Below are 18,471 nucleotides of genomic sequence, written 5' to 3'. Positions count from 1 at the left end.
GCAGTGTGGAGGGCGTGAGTCTAAAAGAGACTACAAAATATTAAGGGGTGAGAAGGGGGACCTGCACTAAAACCAGGAATACTGCGGTGGCATACCGGGTTAAGATACAGGCTCTAGGTGGAAGTGGGTGGGGAATGCTCTTTGTTCGGCATTAGGACCTTGCGGGAGCCTCCTAGGGAGACAAGAGAAGGAGTGAGAGCAGAAAAAAAGGGAGCGCGCTGGGGGCGGGGACCCTGAGTCCGCACTCCAGCGGGCGGCGGCAGCACGAGTTGCCAGGCTGGGGCTTGGGCAGGCTAGCGCAGGGACTCTATATAAGGAGGCGAACCGCGCTGCTGTTCACGTACTATATACTCCATCTCTCTTCACTTGCTCCTGCAAGGCACCTGCACCAGTACAAGCAGGAACACCGCAGCCCCAGGTCTTCCTGACCTGGTGAGCGGACTGGTGGGATGGCACGGAGCAGTGCCCGCAGGGCGGAGTCCACCGCGGAGCAGGAGCCCGGGCCCCAGCCCCGGCCCCCTATATCTTCCACCGGCTGCAGTTTTTCTGCGGGGCAAGTGGCTCCTGTAGCGGGTGCGTGAAGAGAAATAGGAAAGGGAGTGGAGAGGTACTGGGGCAAGGCAGGGAGAAACAACTCAGGCAGTCTCCCTCTTGGGCATACCCCCACCCATCTCCAAAGGCAGCAGTGCCCTCGCCTCAGGGCTTTTCCTCTTCCATTTCTGGAGCTAGAATGTGAGACCGAGGACGACAGACGGGACGGGCTGGAGGATGCTGTCTTCACCTTTCTTTCTCCATCACTGTGACTTGAAACTCCAGTGATCAAAGTGGGGAGTGCTTTGGGGCATTTGGGTTAAGAAACATTTCTTGGTGGGGATGAGGGGAATATTGGGGGGAGGAAGGAAGAAAAGAAAACAAGCAGACTAAACAAAAACTGCGCCCGAGCGCACGTTTGGAGGATTTGGGAGCTAAGCAGAAGTACGCCTTCTCCAAGGATCACTAAGACTGGGGGCTGCAAGACTGCCTGCTGGAAGAGTAGAGGGCTGGAGACTTATTGACTCTTCCTAGGGTTGAACGCAAGGCAAAAGAGCGGAAGGTACTCAACTGCTTCTCAAACGTTGGGTAAGGAGAGGTCATCGATGGAGGGTATGGGGACAGTGTATATGGGGACGCGCCCTACTTGGCTGGGCTGCCTGCCGCACCCGTGACCTCCTTCGCGCTCCCGCAGCAGCTGGGAGTCTGGGCAGTCCCAGTGCCAGAGGAACTCCTGAATACGATTGGCTGTCGGGGAGAGCTCATTTATCCCTCCCCACAGCAAGATACCCCGCGGACCCAACCTCCCTACTTCTGTCTCCACCCTCCTGACCACCTGCTATAGAATCAGTCCATGATCAGAAGCCGTGCGCCACTTGCTCTGGAAGCAGGGCGAGGGCGCAATGGAACAGCCTAGCCGTCAATGCTCCCCTCCAGCCTCCGGCTCCCTGACCTCCCCACAGACTAATCATTCGACCTTCCCGAATCCTAATTGTAGCTCTCCGGATCTGGAGCCATACCAGGACTCGATTCCACTCCCTTGGAAGGTGGTCCTGGCCACATTCCTTGCACTCATCACCTTGGCCACCACGCTCTCCAATGCCTTTGTGATCGCCACCGTCTCTCGGACTAGGAAGCTGCACACTCCTGCAAACTACCTGATAGCCTCCCTGGCAGTGACTGACTTGCTTGTGTCTATCCTGGTGATGCCCATCAGCACCATGTACACGGTCACCGGTAGGTGGACACTGGGCCAGGTTGTCTGCGATTTCTGGCTGTCCTCGGACATTACCTGTTGCACAGCTTCTATCCTGCATCTCTGTGCCATCGCTCTGGACCGCTACTGGGCCATTACAGACGCGGTGGAGTATTCGGCTAAAAGGACTCCCAAGAGAGCAGCAGGCATGATTGTCATGGTATGGGTCTTCTCCGTGTCCATCTCCATGCCCCCACTCTTCTGGCGCCAGGCCAAGGCTGAGGAGGTTGCAGATTGCTTGGTGAACACAGACCATATCCTCTACACCGTCTACTCTACTGTAGGCGCCTTCTACTTCCCCACCCTGCTGCTCATTGCCCTCTATGGCCGCATCTATGTGGAAGCTCGTTCTCGGATTTTGAAACAGACGCCCAACAGGACGGGCAAACGTCTGACCCGGGCCCAACTGATCACCGACTCCCCGGGGTCCTCTTCCTCTGCCACCTCCATTAACTCTCGAGTCCCCGAGGGATCCAGTGAATCAGGCTCCCCAGTGTACGTGAACCAAGTAAAGGTGAAAGTCTCTGATGCTCTCCTGGAAAAGAAGAAGCTCATGGCCGCTAGGGAGCGAAAAGCCACCAAAACTCTTGGGATAATTTTAGGAGCCTTCATCGTCTGTTGGCTGCCTTTCTTTATCATCTCCCTGGCATTGCCTATTTGCGATGATGCCTGCTGGTTCCACCTGGCCATCTTTGACTTCTTTACTTGGCTAGGATATCTCAACTCCCTCATTAACCCCATCATCTATACCATGTCCAATGAGGATTTCAAACAAGCTTTCCATAAACTGATACGGTTCAGGCGCACGAGCTGAATCTTGAAGTGTCAGAGCGTTCGCCAAGGCGCCTCTGGGGAACGTGCTTGTCTTGTGTCTAATTCCACAGGTAAGGTGGACTCTTCTTATGCTGGTGCTGTCTCAGAGAGAGGCTCTCTTGGGCCACAGAAAACGGTGCTGAGAAACCCGTAGAGTCCAGAGGGGGCTCTGGAAGGAGAACCGTGCATAGAAAGGGTAGAGCAAGAAGAATCTATCTGCTCCCCACACTCCCAGCTCCCCACACATCCTGCCTTGCTATTGACACTGCTGCTTTCCAGCGCCTTTGAGGCTGTAACTTTTTTAAAATAAGCGTTTAAATGGGAGCTACTTACCCATTAAAGACCATTGTATGAAGTCACTGTCAGTCTATAGTCTGGTACCTGGAAACCTGCCGAGCTCCTATCTCCTACCTGCAGGCAGTGCTTCTAATAGAAGTTTATCCTCCCGTGCTAGTGGGGGGAAAAGCTTGATATCACTCCTCTCTCCTACTCCAGTCCAATGAAACTGGCAAGTGTTTACTTCTCTCAACTGTCTCTCTTTTAAATATTTAAACACAGTCAGAGGAGCGTATGGATTTAGTTTCCTCGACCTAATTTTGTCTCTGATGGAGAAGAAAGCCTGAAGAGTTAACTGCGTTGCGGAATTCTGCTGTGAACAATTCCTATTGTTTTCCTTATACTTGAAACTAGTTGGGGGATGGGCAGACTTGACAAGAAGGACAGAACTACTTGGGTGTTTGTTTTCTGCCGATGTGTAATTTTATATTCCTGTTTAGCGATTGTCAAGCCACAACTAACAAAGCAAACTAAGTATTATGTGTGCTCGTGCCAAAGTCTGCAAACTGCTTTAGTTTTATTCTTAATTCATGTACCTGTCACTTTACATATTTAAATCCCAGGTAAATGGAGAGTGTGATGGGTGACTCAGCCCAAATTGCTGCTATCTTACTTATGAATGCAATCGTTTAGTGTTAGATAAATCCCTCCTTCACTTAGTTTAACTAGACAACTGTCTTTGTCTTTACTCTCTAGTCCAATTCAGTGAAATCGACTTGCAGAAGAGAGATGAAATAGCAACAACTCCTATTGGTTAAGGAATGGGGGGAGGGGCAAGGGGAGGGAAAACGTATAACCTTGACTTGTACAAAATTCTTACAATGCATGAGATAGTTATTTGCACAAACATTCTTTTCACCTGATATTCCCTTGTGAATAAGCCTACGAAGTCACTAAGGGGCCTAGCCCTCCAGATACAGAAGCACTTGACATGGAATAAGAGCCCTAACATTAGTGCTACTATTGAGTATTTGCTTCCTCATCTTTTATGTTTTGAATGCATCAAAAGCAAAGATTATTAGGAAAGGACCCCTGAGGCCACTGGTGATAGCAAAAGAAAAAAAAAAGCAAAGATAGAAATAATTTCTATTTTTATTCAGGACTATTCTAGACAGAGCCCTTCTTGTAACTCTTGAAGGGTGAAAAGATGTCACTCTACAAAGTCATTACTGGGTACAGTAAATTATATTGAGAAATGGTTTAAACTAGTATTCTGAAACTCTGATCCTGGCTATGATACCATGCTCAGCTGTAATAATTGCAATAGCCTAAAGTTATAAGTCTTTACAAACTCTGTTTTAGCAGTTTGGTTGTGGTCTCAGCTTAGCTCTGAAAGATTCATTTTTTCCCCCTAGATATGGCAGATTGAAGGATGGGAAATTCATAATCTCAGTAAAATAAAAACTCCTATAAGAGAATCCATCTTTGTAGAAACAAAAACCCTACCCCGCCCATCACTTAATATGCTAGGTAAGATCTATATTCTTTTGAGCTGCTTTCTGCAAGTCTCAATTTTTTTTAAAGGCCTTCCTTAGTGCTCAAAACTCAGGCAAAGGAGATTTTTGAACTGAATTGTCAAAATGCACTCCCCACCTTCCTACTTTGCATTCTTTCACTGAGATAATAGCTCTTACTGTTACAATATGAAGAATGTCATATGTATTCTCAATACAAAGGGAAACTAACTGGTGTTGTTGACACCTTGTCCTTGGGGCTGGATTATAAACTTCAGGGCATTAAAAAAAAAAAACACAACAACCATCAGTCTTAGCAAGCTTTTTCAAGTACATTTGCTCTGGGATTTCTCCCATGGAGAAATCAAACTTGAAATGTTCATAGGGCTCAATCATTTGTGTTGATGTTATTAATCTATTTGTATTTGTATATGCCTTTGTAAATGCTGTTGTGCTTCTGTTGGGCATAAATGACAGTTAAGTCAAATTCTAACAGCCACAGAGAAACTGTATATTTGAGCATATGCTGGTGACTCCCACACAGGGAGTGACCACAGTTGTGTCTAAGTACTGTCAGAACATATGGTCAGTTTAATCAGAGCTTGTTACTTACCACCATGTAGAGCTGATTATTTGACTGAATTGACTGGACATTTAGTATTGTGGGATAAGTGAGTGTATGCCAAAATTGTAGTAATAAGAATTCTCACTTCATCAATCCACGTTACACTTGATTATGCAAAGTGTATTGCCATGTAATCAGAGGGGTATAAATTCCCTTTTCAGTTACTGCTTCCTGTAAGACAGCCTTGTGCTTGTATGATAATTCAGTCCATGAACTAGTCACATTATAAAATATAGAAGGGGAAACAAGAAAACTTTGTGGCCTTTCAGCCAAAGTAGAATGAACATATTCGTTGTATGTTGTAAGAAATACTGTCCACATTTGTATTCAGTTGCACACCCATCTAAATGAATATATTTATATGTAAAGCATCCAAAATGCCTATAGTGTCTTGTGTTTTCAGAGATTTTAAAATTTGCTTCCCCCCCAAAAAACCCAGCCATAATGACCGCAAAAAAATGGCTGTTGACCTGGACAGACTTTATCGTGAAACAGTAATCTCTGACTTTGCTATGTTACATTTTGGTTGTCTTTAAACAACAGACAGTTAGGAGATATCTCACTCATTTCAGCAGCAGCAGCCCAGAACATATGCATTTGATGGAGCTGCTGTGATGGTGTTGCCTTTGGCATCCTTCCTTTCAACAAATGTGTAATTGGAAATGAAATTCAGAAAAAAATTGAAATAAAAGTTTACTGTGTTCTAAGGAAATATTTGGTAATGACTATTATTAACTGCAAGACTAGTTCACTTGATTTTTCCAGTGTTATGCTTCAGAGTTTATTGAGACACCAGAAAAGGAGATTTAATAACTGTTGATACTTGTAAGCCACGGTCATCAGGAAGGTACTTAACATAAACGTTCAATCTTCTTTCATCTGGTATTCCAGAAGAACATGGTATTTTGGTGAATATTTTCTTGATAATTAATCCAGTTAAACTCTATGCTGGATTCTCAATAAAAGGATGTGCTATGGTTGCAAAACTATGTGCATATATATTTAATAAATCTATCTAGATAAATTCATTTAGTAAAACCAGAGGAATGGTATCTGGAACTGACATTGGTATAGGTAAGAATAAACACAGGGATGATATAATTAATTCCACTGCTAAAAATTAGGAGACTTTATCAACTTTGAGAGTCTACTATGACTCAGCTACAGTGAGTTAACACTATTTAAAATAAGATGATGCTATATCTGAAGGCTCCTCTAATATAGTCTTCTCCAGGGTTAAAGGTAGGAGTCTCTAGGATAGAGAGGAAAATCCACAAGGATATCGTGTCTGTAATAAAGAGGATGAGAGTGAGGATGTGAGAAGAGTCAAACAGGAGGTCACAAAGAAGTGGTAGTCTGACCTATTTCGGTATAGGTGTTTAATTATATCACTTTTGTCTCATTTTGTCACTTTTATGTCTTAGCTTTAGAAAACCAGAGGGAATTGGTTATGGATCCATTGAAGTGGGGAGTGAAACCAGGGGCTGGATAAGAAGGGAAGGGAAAGGCCAGACTAACCTGGGTATGGTGATATATTGAGCCTTCTAAATTAGTATTGAGTTTTTTTTTTTGTCTTGATGAGCAAAGGCATCTTGAACATCATTTTCACTAACATATTAACTGTGACCTAGGACTTCAGTCAAATTAGAAAATAGCCAAGTTTTTTTTTTTTTTTTTGTAAGAGTCTTCTTTTTATGAACTTTATTCCCACAACCTGCCTTCTCTTCAATGGCTCCAGGTCACCATATCCCTTGTGGTACTTTGCTTTTTCCACAATCTGTTCCCCATCATAGGATTTATAGCAGAAAAGAATCTTAGATACTTTCTCTAGTACAACCCTTCATTAAATTTACTGATAAGGAAACTGAGACCTAGCAAAGCCAAGGTCACACAGATGGTACAGAGCTTAGTTCATTTATGTTAAATTTAATGCGTTCAACAAGGATCTTTTGACTCTGAGACCACGGATATTTCTCTATCTCATCTATATGTTTGTTTTTATCTCATCTCACACTTCAAGCATTTCTCTTTGTGTCTGTCTTTAACTCTCTTTGTCTGTCTCTGCCTCTGTCTCTTTCTACCTCTGTCTCTCTCCTGATGACTCTCTATATTTTCAAAATGCCCCATGATTCAAAATTACTGCTATTAACCAATTCCTAGACTATTATTGATGTCAGGTATATATAAATGGATTATTTTATTAGACTAGTTTATTTATTATTACACCAGCTCAGGTCTGATTGGTTGTCAGGTATTCCAGGGTATTTTTGCATTTCAAAAAAGGGGATCTAATTAATCTTAGTAAATTTCCAATTGGCGGAGGCGGTGTTAGCTATGGTAGAGATGTTGTTAGTGCACGAGGGGCTACAGTGGAAATGGTTTTGAGCAGGCCTTTATGTATTTCTCATCTACTTGGATCAGAGTTGGCATGGAGGTTTCTTCTCTGTTCAAGGCAGCAAGTCTCCAATCAGCTTAGTAGCAATTAAAGTATCTCCACATCCATTAGAACTCTGAGTTAGAGTTAACAACTGGTTAGACTGTGGGTTGATGAAACACATGGGGATTATTCAGAAACAAAAAGCAGAGGGTCACCTATATATCAAGTAACCAACATCAGATGGTCTTTTCCAGGGAATTTTGCAATATAGTCTTGTTGGACTTGCCACTGACTGTGAACTCCTTGAAATTAGGAACTGCTTTTTGTATTTCTTTGCATCCCCTACACTTAGTACAATGCCAGGCACACAGAAAGAACTTTTTAAAAGTTTAATAACTTGACAGTTTACCTCTGGGTTAACTTGCGCATCAATGCAAATATGCTTTGCATCAATGTGCTTGAGAGGAGGGAGGGTGATGGATTTTCAGAGGTTAAAACTTGCATTCAGAAATGAAGATAATTCAGGGTTCCAGATTAGAAAACATTCATTTGAATTTAGGCAGCAAGGGACATAGAGAAACAGGGCATTGGACTGTTGTTAGGAAGACTTTGAGTTCAAATTTGCCCTTAGAAATTGATGAGCTCTGTGACTCTGGGCAGATCACTTAACCCTATTTGCCTAAGTTTCCTTAACTATAAAAAGAGATAATAACAGCACCTACTTCATAGCATTGTCACGAGGATTGAATGAGATAATAGTGTAAAAGTGCTTAGCATAGTGCCTAGCACATAGTAGGTGCTTCATAAATGCTTATTCCCTTCCACCTTCTCCTCTTTTCCCTTTCCCAACTTGATGCATATCAATCATTATTTCCTCAAATAATTTTATTGTGTGATCTAGCAAAGTCAATATTTGCATAGAAATTTGAGATTTGTTTTTCATAGTATCATTAATTTGAAAGAGACTTTAGAGGTGATCTATTTCAAGTCTTTCATTTTACAAATTGTACAATCATAGGACTAGAATTGGATGGAGTGTTAGATGCCATCTAGTCCCTCATTTTACATAGAAGGAAACTAAGGCCCAGGAGGTTAACTGACTTTTCCAAGATTGCACATTGAGCAATTAATAGAGCCAAGATTCAAGGCTAAATCCTCAGATTGCAAATCATGAGCTCTTTTCCCTAAATCACAGTTAGCAGTTTTGGTATATCATGAGGATACTCACCCATAGGCCGTTTCCTCTAGCAAGGTGGAATTTTACCCATCTGCCTTGTTTTACAATTGTGTCAAAAAAAAGTTCCATTATTACATATGGGTCTCTATCACAAAAGCACCTTGATGGTATCAGAAAAGGGAAGTTGCATATTGTAAAGATAATTGAAGTAGCATTAGAAGTCAGAAATCATCCTTAATAACCCTGTTACTTCTTTATTCCCATGGGTTTTCAACATGTTGGATAAATTGGAATTCCAAGACTTCCATGCTCCAGAGAAGCATGGATCTATTTACACGAACTGTTGTAGTGAAGCAGAGCTAAGAAAACATCATACTTAGGACTATAAATGTAATTGGAAAGGACAATCAGCATAAACCAGTGAGAAATGAATATTGCAAAATTTAAGCTAGTAGGCATGGACCCAAAGAAGACACATGAGAAGACATCCCTCCCCACTATTTTGTTGAGGTAGTATTTGTGGGATTTAGGACTGTGGAATCTTTCATATATTGTAAGATTTTTTTTGCTGTATTGCTTGATTTTATGGATTTTTAAATCTTTTTCCTTTAAAAGTTATGTCTTACAAAGGATGGCTCCTTTGAAAGCAAAATAACAATAAAATATATTAAAAATAAATTAGATATCCATTCCCCCCTTAGCCCTCACCCCTGCCCTCCTCCTCTTCCCCTAAAACTGAAAAAAAAAATGATCTCTGAGGATTGTGGCATGGATTTGTGATGTTACTTCTAATGTACAAAGATTTCTGAGCAGAGCTCCTTGATAGAAAAACTTAATCTTATTCTATTTAGGGTTTTGAAAGACAATTTGTACCCATTTCTAGAGGCCCAGTTCTCACAGGTTTCAGAAGAAAAAAAAACCTTTCATTATAAATAAGTGGGAATAGATGTGACGAATATTGCCTTGTAATATTTTATTCTCCTAAAATGAGCAGATGGTGATGGAGGGATTCATTTATGGGAAAAGTTTAAAAGAATTTACTCATGACTTGGTTAAATGATGCGTGAAACAGTGAGTCATATCCTCTGTGTCTTTATAGAAAGATTCTATCCCCAGGCCTTGTTACCAGTCCTATATTGGGAGATCCAGAGTGAAGGACAGCTTTGGGTTTATAGCCAGCGATCTGAAAATGGGAGGATACATCTAGTAATGAGACTGAGCATAAGAGTTACCTGTAGTCACATATTTAAGTTCTGTTTCAAGGCTTGGGCCAGGCATACTTTTGCCCATGCACAAATTTACCTTCTTGAACTCTTCTGAGAAGCTGAAATATGCATTATAGAGTGCCTGCTCTCCAAGGGGATACTTCTGGGAATTCCATTCACTTTTGTGCCTGGTTGATTTCCCTGTCTTCCTTTCTTCTCCTTCCCCTCTCCCTATGCCAACAGATCTGGAGAGAGGATTTTACCTGGCCTATATGCCGAAGTGCCTTGGTGTATGGATTATCAGTCAGTTGTGCTAGCGAAAGCAAGAGATCATATCCCAAACCCCTCCCCTCAATTTCCTTTGAATCATTTGGATTCTCAACTAATATTATCTTATATATCCCTGGCCAGGTCACATGTTTATTATCTACAATAGGTAGACATTAAGTTCGAGCATTTTCATATATCAAGCCAGTGGAATAGCATTTCTTGACCCCCTACAGAAGCTGTTTGCTATATACCCAACTGAATCAGGTGCCAGGCTTTACAGGCACCACTGGACTGCACCCTTCCACAATCAGAGTTCACATTTACACAGTGCCTTTTGGTTTACAAAGCACTTTTCTCACTCTCCGGGGGAGATAAGTGCCAGGATTATCACTCCCATTTTAGGCGGGAAGAAGAAAGAAAGGAAACAAATATTTAATAAATTCCTCCTATGTGCTGGGCACTGCTCTAAGTGCTTTACAAATATTTTCTCATTTGATCCTTACAACAGCCCTGGGATATAAATGCTATTATTATTCCTGTTTGAGAAAATGAAGCAGACAGAGGTAAAATAACTTGCCCAGGGCCAAACAGTGAAGATATGACTCATTATCTCATGTATCATTCAGTCAAACCATGAGTAGATCCTTTTAGAATTTCCTCATAAATGTATCTATCTGCTCATTTTAGGAGTATGAAATATTACAAGGCAATGTTCATCACATCTGTTCCTAAGTATTTATAATGAGAGCATCTTTTTGTTTTGTTTGTTTGAGCCCTTGACCAGAGCTCATAAGTGTCTGAGGCTGGATTTGAGCTCAGGTCTCACTCCATCTGCTGACCTTTAATTACCTCTTAGAGATAAATAAACTAAAGCCATGCTTGAATTGATTTAGCAATAGTCACACTGATACACTGGCAGGTGAAGTCACAGCTACCATTTAGTCTGTTAATAAGCATTTATTAAACACCTAGTATGTGCCAGGCACTGTACATCAACTTCCAACCCAGAATTCTTTTCACTGTATCACACTCTCTCCTTGTCAGCAATGACATTTGTGAGTAGTTACTCTGATAGTAGTATATAAAAGGATGGTGCTACTAATTTAGGAAATAATGAATGACTATATTATTAGAGAAAAAATACAGAATAAATGGACTAGAAAGAATATTATAATAACCTAATGAAGAAAAAGAAACTTAGGCCAAAAAAGGTGATGTGACTTCCTCAAAGTTGCACATAGCTCTGTTGTGAGTGCCAGAGGTTCCCTGATTCTAGTGTTTCTACTCCATGTTATGGAACTCACTTGACTATATCATTTATGGAAATGTTATTTGAGGGGTAGGGTGGAGGAGAGTAAGATAGAAAGAGAAAAGGTCTACTTGTTGGCTGTTGGTATGCAGGCCATTAAAGTACTTACAAAAGACTGCAGGCAAGCCAGAACACCTTATAGGATTGCTTTGTGAATTACAGTAATAACTTCTCCTTGAATAGTTTTTTTTTTTAATAGCTTCGCAGAATCATTGAATCTTCAGTTTGGAAGGAATGTGAGGGACCATATCATCCAACTTCATAAGGTTGTGGTGAGGCTCAAATGAAATCATATATATATAACATTGTTTGCAAACCCTAAAGTTATGCTATTAAAAACTCTATTATCATCATTACTGGTATTTGTATATGACCAAGAATCCCCTTTATGATATGTCTCCAACTATCATCCAACCTTTGCTTAAAAACTGTCATATGCATGACCTGAAAATCATAACAACAATGTGAAATAGGCAAGGAAAGTATTCCAAGTCCATTTTGAATGTAGGGGAAACTGAGTCCCAGCAAATATTGGTAACTTGAGGAAAGTTGAAACATAATCAACATCAACTAATAGCCTTAGCTTCAAAGAGACTGGTTTGATGAAAATAAAAGGAGTAAAAATTTAACTCTGGGTGTGTACTTGGAATGCCTAACCTCTGTCCTAGATCATCAATGAACTGTGATAAGAGTCAGCATACAAGTAAATAAGCAAAGTGTTCAAGTAAAATTCTGCAGTGGAACAGGTGCCTCAAAGTTATAGTCTGAGAGGATGTCAGACTACCTAAGTTTAAAAATGATCTAGAAGGAAGTGGTGGTGCAGTATTGGGTTGGGAGTCAGGAAGACCTGAGTTCAAATGGGACTTAAACACTTCCTGTGTGACCTAGGGCAAGTCATTTAGCCTCTGTTTGCCTCAGTTTCCTGAACTGTAAAATGGAAATAAAAGCACCTATGTTTCAGAGTTGTGAGGATCAAATGAGATAGCATTTATTAAAACAGAACAAAACCAAACAAAATCCTCAGCTCAGTCCCTGGCATAATATAGGTGCTAAGTTTATTAATACTTATTTCTTTTTCATCTATGTTTGGGAATTATACAGCTCTTCTTGTAAGAGATGCAGCCTAGAGAGCTGGCCTCATTAACAAGAACTGCATTCAGGTCCTACCTCTGACGCTTAACTAAAGTCACTTAACATCTCAGAGCTTTAGGCAATGCTGTAATGTTAGTGAATTAAGGAGAAGATGCCAACTTGAGTAGGTAGAGGACGTTTCTGCATCTCTATATAACAGGTTAACATGGTGGGTCTTCATCCATTCTAGTGTCTCATACCTTTTATGTGAACAGCTGGAAATTTACTTAGTCTATGCACTGAGTCACTGCCTCTAACTTATTCCCACACTGCCACGTCTAGATTCCAGAGAAGGACCATCATCATATAGTTACACTAAAATGCTAGCAGCCTGCGGCTAACCATGCTGAAAGAGAATACACTTCTACTCACCACTTTAGTTTTGCCTATGTGTTTCAATTCATGCACACCAATCATTCAGTATAATGTCACATTTAGGTCTTAAATTTCATCATGTAATTGGTAATTAGGCAAAAGGAAAGTTGAAGTCACTCATATATTGAAGGAAATACATGAATAATAAGATATATCACAGTCCACACATAGTGATGAATCACTCTTTCCTACCTATATACTCAGTATCTTTGGAGTAGAGTGACACAAATACCAAGCAAAGTAACACAGGAGTCAGGAAAGCCTATACGCCTGAGGTAAATCATCACTCTGGGCTGCCACTAGTCCCTTTAGGGACATCTCTACCACACAGTCATTTCTCTGCTAACTGCTTGCTTATTCATTCTCACCATTTTCTTGTTGGTCAAATCCTCATGCTTTGGATTCCTGAACTGATGTAGCATTTATAAGCTTTTTCAACTTACAACCACCTTGAAAAGGGAATTGGAAAAGTGTTACATTATGGAATTGGCTACCAGTTCCCTTTAAGCCAGTGAACTGCAAAACTTATCAGGCTGACTCTAAGTAAGACAAAGCAATCCAATCAAGTATTCACTTTCCAGTATGTTGTCTTGTCCAATCAAATTCTCACAGAGCTCAGAGTGAGACAACTCAAGTTGGCTCTCTGGACAAACCACATCAGGCAGCCAAATCCCCACTCACCTGAATTCCGTGTCACCCAATTAAACCTCAACATGAGCAAAATAGCTGCAAAACCTTTTCTCTTTTTCTGCTTTCCCCTCTCAAACCAAAGGAGGCAGCCGGGTACCTCTGAGAGGCTTTCTCTCTCTGAAGCTCACTGAATATTAATATCTGGAATTAAAATTCTTGTCCAATGAGGTAGAACCTCTCATCAACCAATTAAGAATCATTTAGCTGAAGCTTCTTTCCTTACCCACCAGTTTGCTGCTCCAGTTAACACTTCTTCACGTAAAGCTTGGAAGGAGCTGGTTTTAGACTCCCTGCTGTATCTTTAATTTTTACTTGCCAGTTTCATCATTTCAGTATCAGCCTCAGCCTTCTATACATTTTAGTGAATTCAATCAAATCTTTATGGTACTCAGTGACTCATCTTTCACTTAAAAGATAGTAACTCTCAAAATATAAAATCAAAAGACCCCATTTAACAATTCACTTCAATAAACATTTATTAAGTGCTTTCAGTATGTCAGGTATTGTACTAAGTGCTAGGGATACAAATAAAAAGAAAAGAGATTGTCCTTGACCTCTTGGGGGAATTTGTTATTGCTATTCAGTCATGACCAATTTTTTGTGACCTCATTTGGGGTTTTCTTAATAAAAACACTGAAGTGGTTTACCATTTCCAGTTCATTTTACATATGAGAAAACTGAGGCAAACAGGGTTAAGTGACACATGCAGGGGCACACAGATGGTAAGTATCTGAGGCTGGATTTGAACGGAGGCAGTTTTGATTTAAGGGCCAATGCTCTGTCCACTGCACCACCTAAATGTCCAATGAGAAAGACGACATAAAAAAGGAAGCTGAAAAGGGAAAAATGTGCATGGGGCCAACAGCAGGTATGGTATTCCATTAGTTGAAGCCAAGAGGAGTTGGTGATGCAAAATGGAGATACCCAAAAACTTGTGAGGTCTCTACAGAGATTTAGGAAGAATTTAATGCTCCACTCTCCAGCCCTCTAGTCAGAGGGGTGAGGCAACTGATTGTGACTTGAAATGATGTTGAATATCAATCCTGAGACAATCTCAGGTGATGAGATTGTAGGTGATCAATTTTGCTGGAAAATCTCTGCCTCCAGATAATTATATGATTTCTTTTTCTTTAGTTTTATCCTCTGAGATCTTAAAATAGTGACAAGCAAATGATTCGAAGGAGCAACACATCCTCTAGCTTTAGTCTCAAAAAGGTCCACATTTTATTGAGTCCTTAAAACTGTACTTCATTGTAATTCTTTTGCACTTTTTTTCAGTTTTCTGAGAAAGATAATTACAAGTTATTTGTCCTTTTAAACCATCAGACTCTTCACACACAAAGCATTACCCTACATTTTTCACAGTGCAATGTCTTTATAGTTACTTTATAGTTCTTTTTCTGTTCTAACTACTCAAACCCTATCTGACAATTACACTTTTTCTTACATATATTTTAGTAATTTAAACTAAAGAAAAATTATTTTTCTATTCATTTCAGACATGAAATGTTTATGTTTATCATACATGTTGATGTATGTTGGAGGCAATAATACATCCTTTGTCAGTTGATATAATTATTTTTCTTGATTGAAAAATGGTGCTCTCTCTTAATACATTAAACTCCTTGATATGAAAATGGTAGTACTTTAAAGAGACGTGCCTTTATATATATATATATACAAATGAAATCACATGTCCAGTTACTCTCCTTATCTCTTAAAAATTCAGTGTTGTTTACTTCATGATTGCCTCCTCCCTGAAGCCTTCCTTGATATACCATATGCCCCTGCCTGCAGTGATAACATTAGTCCCCCATTCAGCTCACAAAGTTTGTCTGGCAACTCTCATGTTACTCATGCAATAGGCATTTAATGTATATTTGTTTAATTTATGATGAAATGGATCTTTGAGTGATAAGCAGTATAAAGATGAATGCAGTGCTTAATAAGTCGTTAGATTTTATTTTCTCCAGTCTCACTATGATTCCACAAGAGCATTGGTCTTTTATCCATCCAAAGGTTGATATACCACTGTGGTTTGTTGGAAAGAGTATTGGATTGAGAGAGCCAAGAGTTCTGGCTTTGAATCATGATGTATCATCAATTATGAGATCTGTTTCACAGAAGAATCAAACTGAACAGTATTGCATGATTCTATTAATTAGACTTTTGATTATTGTGGCTTTTGAATCACATGTAAGGAAACATATGAGTCTGAAGTTAAAAAAAAATCCAAACCAAAAAATAAAAAAAAAAGCACAGATATGGAAATGTAGTGCAGTTCTGGGCACTTAGTAGGTGCTTAATAAATGTTTACTGCTAATTGATTGAGAACAAGAACAAAATTGAAGATAAATTTTAGGGCAAAGAATACAACCAAGTTTTAGTTGCCAGAGAAGTCAATCACCATACCCCGAGTGCATCCGTGGGAAGAGAAAGAAGGAGTTCAACAATAGGATTTCAGAGAAACTCTGTCAAGTTCTCCATCACTTCTAGTTTGTGTGATGCCAAGGTTGCAATGGCTTTCACATTATGGCAGCTTACAGTGGCAAAGTTAAAAGGAATGGACAAGTTCTTATCTAATTGTGTTTGTATAAACTCTGTTCCAAATCCCATTCGCATGAAACCCTCTCCTTATTGAGGGAGATGAATGCCCTCTCCTACATGAGGGGTAGGGTAGAGTTGGGTGAGATGGGAAAAAACTCCAGTCTCTAGGCCCTTTGGGGCTTTTCAGACTTCAAATCTTCTTTAGAACTCTTCAAGTGGGGAATCACTTTAGGTATTTCTGGCTCCCAGCTTCAAGAAAAAGTTGGAAGAGGCCAACTCCATTTCAGAATGTTGAAGGAAAATACTCTAGGAAGATACAAGAAGAGCTGGCAGTCTCTATCATGTCTCTTTCCCCAGCTCACTACAGTAGAGACATTGGGGAGCTTTACACTTTGGTGAGATTCAGAACTCTATTAGTTGAGTTGAATTATATTGCTCCCGGTGACAATCCTTTCTTCACTCTGTACTATCTGGTATATATTCTCCTAAGTATACCTTCTCTAATTTTTATTTTCTTCTGATTTGGATAAATGGGCTTCTTTGTTATTCTTTATATGTATTCATTGTGGAATTGGTATTAGATGGGAAAGAGATCAAGCCCTGTGTATAGAACCTGAGGTTCCTCTTCTTTCCCCAAAATAATGATAAAGCAAACAGAAGGTAGATTGAACCTGATCATATCCTTTCTAAACTAACAATATTTAAGGGAGAAGATTGATAAACTTGTAGCCCAGTACTTCCTCTCTCTGAAGAGAGCAGCATTGTGGTTTCTGGACCCAACTTCCCACTTCCCTTTCCATCAGTAATGAAAGTTCCCCTTGAAGGAGGCTGGGGGGGGGGGGGGGGGAGAAGAGACTAGAGATGGTTCTTCTGCCTCCCTTCATGTCACATGCCAGTGTGTGTGTGTGTGTGTGTGTGTGTGTGTGTGATGGTGTCTACACATGAGGTCTTCCCTACATTTGGTCTGTTTGCCCTCTCAATATCACAGAAAGGGAAGCACTAGATAGTCAGTAAAACAAACAGAGAATGAGAATATTACTTATGAACATTTCTAGGAAATGTTAGGGAAAGATTTAAGACAGGAAAAGTGGCTTTATGGGTCTTAGCTTATGGACTCAAGATGTTTTTGTATTATAACAACTGGCTATAATACTCAATAGCTGTGTAACTATGGACAAATCACTTAATTTCTCTGAGCTTCAGTTTCCTCATCAATCAAATAGGGAAAACAATTCTTTCACTACTTAATTCATGGGTACTTTTTATAGTATTGTATTTTGATTTGAATCTCAAATTCAAATTGAATTGAAATTTTCGAACTGAAAGGAAAGGTGATGGTCATCTAATTACATACATGCTGGAACTGAGGAATGAATACCATGCAAACAAGTTAGGATACGTGACCCACATATAAACCTACATGGAGTAGCTAGGTGGCACAGTGGTTAGAGCACTAAGCCTGGAGTCAGAAAGAACCGAGTTCAAATCTGGCTGTGGATGCTTTTGCTAGCTGTGTTACCATGGGACAGTAATTTACCCTCTGTTTTTTTTTTTTCTGTTTCCTCATCTGTAAAATGGAGATAATAATTACACCTATTTCCCAAGATTGTTGTCAGGCTCAAATGAGATAATAATTGTAAAACTCTTAGCATAGTACCTATAGTAAGTGAATATAGTGAGTACTATATAAATGTTACTGTTATTATTACACATATATATGCATGTGTGTATATACAAACATGTTGTGTGTGAGTTTGAGGCATTAGATTGAGTGGATAGAAAAGTCAGGTACAAAGTCAGGGGTCAGGATTTACCAGTCCTTCTAGAGAGAGGCTAGATATGACAGACTGCCAATTCTACTAGAGGCAGTGAGAGACCAAGGGTGTGAGATGGGTCAACCAATAATCATTTTGAAACACTTTCTGTTATCTTATATTCTAGACACTGTTTTAATCACTGGGGATACTAAGAAAGGCAAAGCACAAAAACAATTCCTACTCTCATGGCGCTTACACACTAATTGGAACTGAGAATCTAGAGTGTGCTCCACAGTGAAACAGAAATTTGGTATAATGATCCACAGGTAGACTGACTGTGGCTTCTCTGAGTCACAGGCTTCACTTCAAAGGTACTGTAGTAAATAGGTTTGTGAAATGAACCTTTCAGTGTGCAATGGGTCATGCATCCTAACTTGTCTACATGGTACTCATTCCTCAGCTCCAGCAGCTGTTAAATGTTTCCCCTCCAACATCTTGTCCCAGATGCTTCAAGTCTTCAATCTGCCTTGAAACAGTAGCTGATTCTTGCGTCAAATGCAGCAGAGCATGACATTCAGACTCAACCCTCTGCCTTTTTGCCACCCTTAGATATGGGTAT

General features: G+C 40.3%; 1 protein-coding gene across 1 annotated transcript; it reads left to right on the top strand.

Annotated features, from left to right (window-relative positions):
- Positions 1-224: 224 nt before the first annotated feature.
- HTR1B (5-hydroxytryptamine receptor 1B) lies at positions 225-5,726 on the top strand. The gene has a single exon (XM_072642648.1). The coding sequence runs from the start codon at positions 1,434-1,436 to the stop codon at positions 2,598-2,600; it is 1,167 nt and encodes a 388-aa protein (XP_072498749.1). The 5' UTR covers positions 225-1,433; the 3' UTR covers positions 2,601-5,726.
- Positions 5,727-18,471: the final 12,745 nt, after the last annotated feature.

This window comes from Notamacropus eugenii, chromosome 2 (assembly GCF_028372415.1).
Source record: "Notamacropus eugenii isolate mMacEug1 chromosome 2, mMacEug1.pri_v2, whole genome shotgun sequence".
NCBI classification, from domain to species: Eukaryota; Metazoa; Chordata; class Mammalia; order Diprotodontia; family Macropodidae; genus Notamacropus; species Notamacropus eugenii.
This window is presented reverse-complemented; position numbering and strand designations above follow the sequence as displayed.

Bases quoted from the DNA above. Each gene is read 5' to 3' on its own strand.
- HTR1B (XM_072642648.1), top strand. From the start codon at position 1,434: ATGGAACAGCCTAGCCGTCAATGCTCCCCTCCAGCCTCCGGCTCCCTG.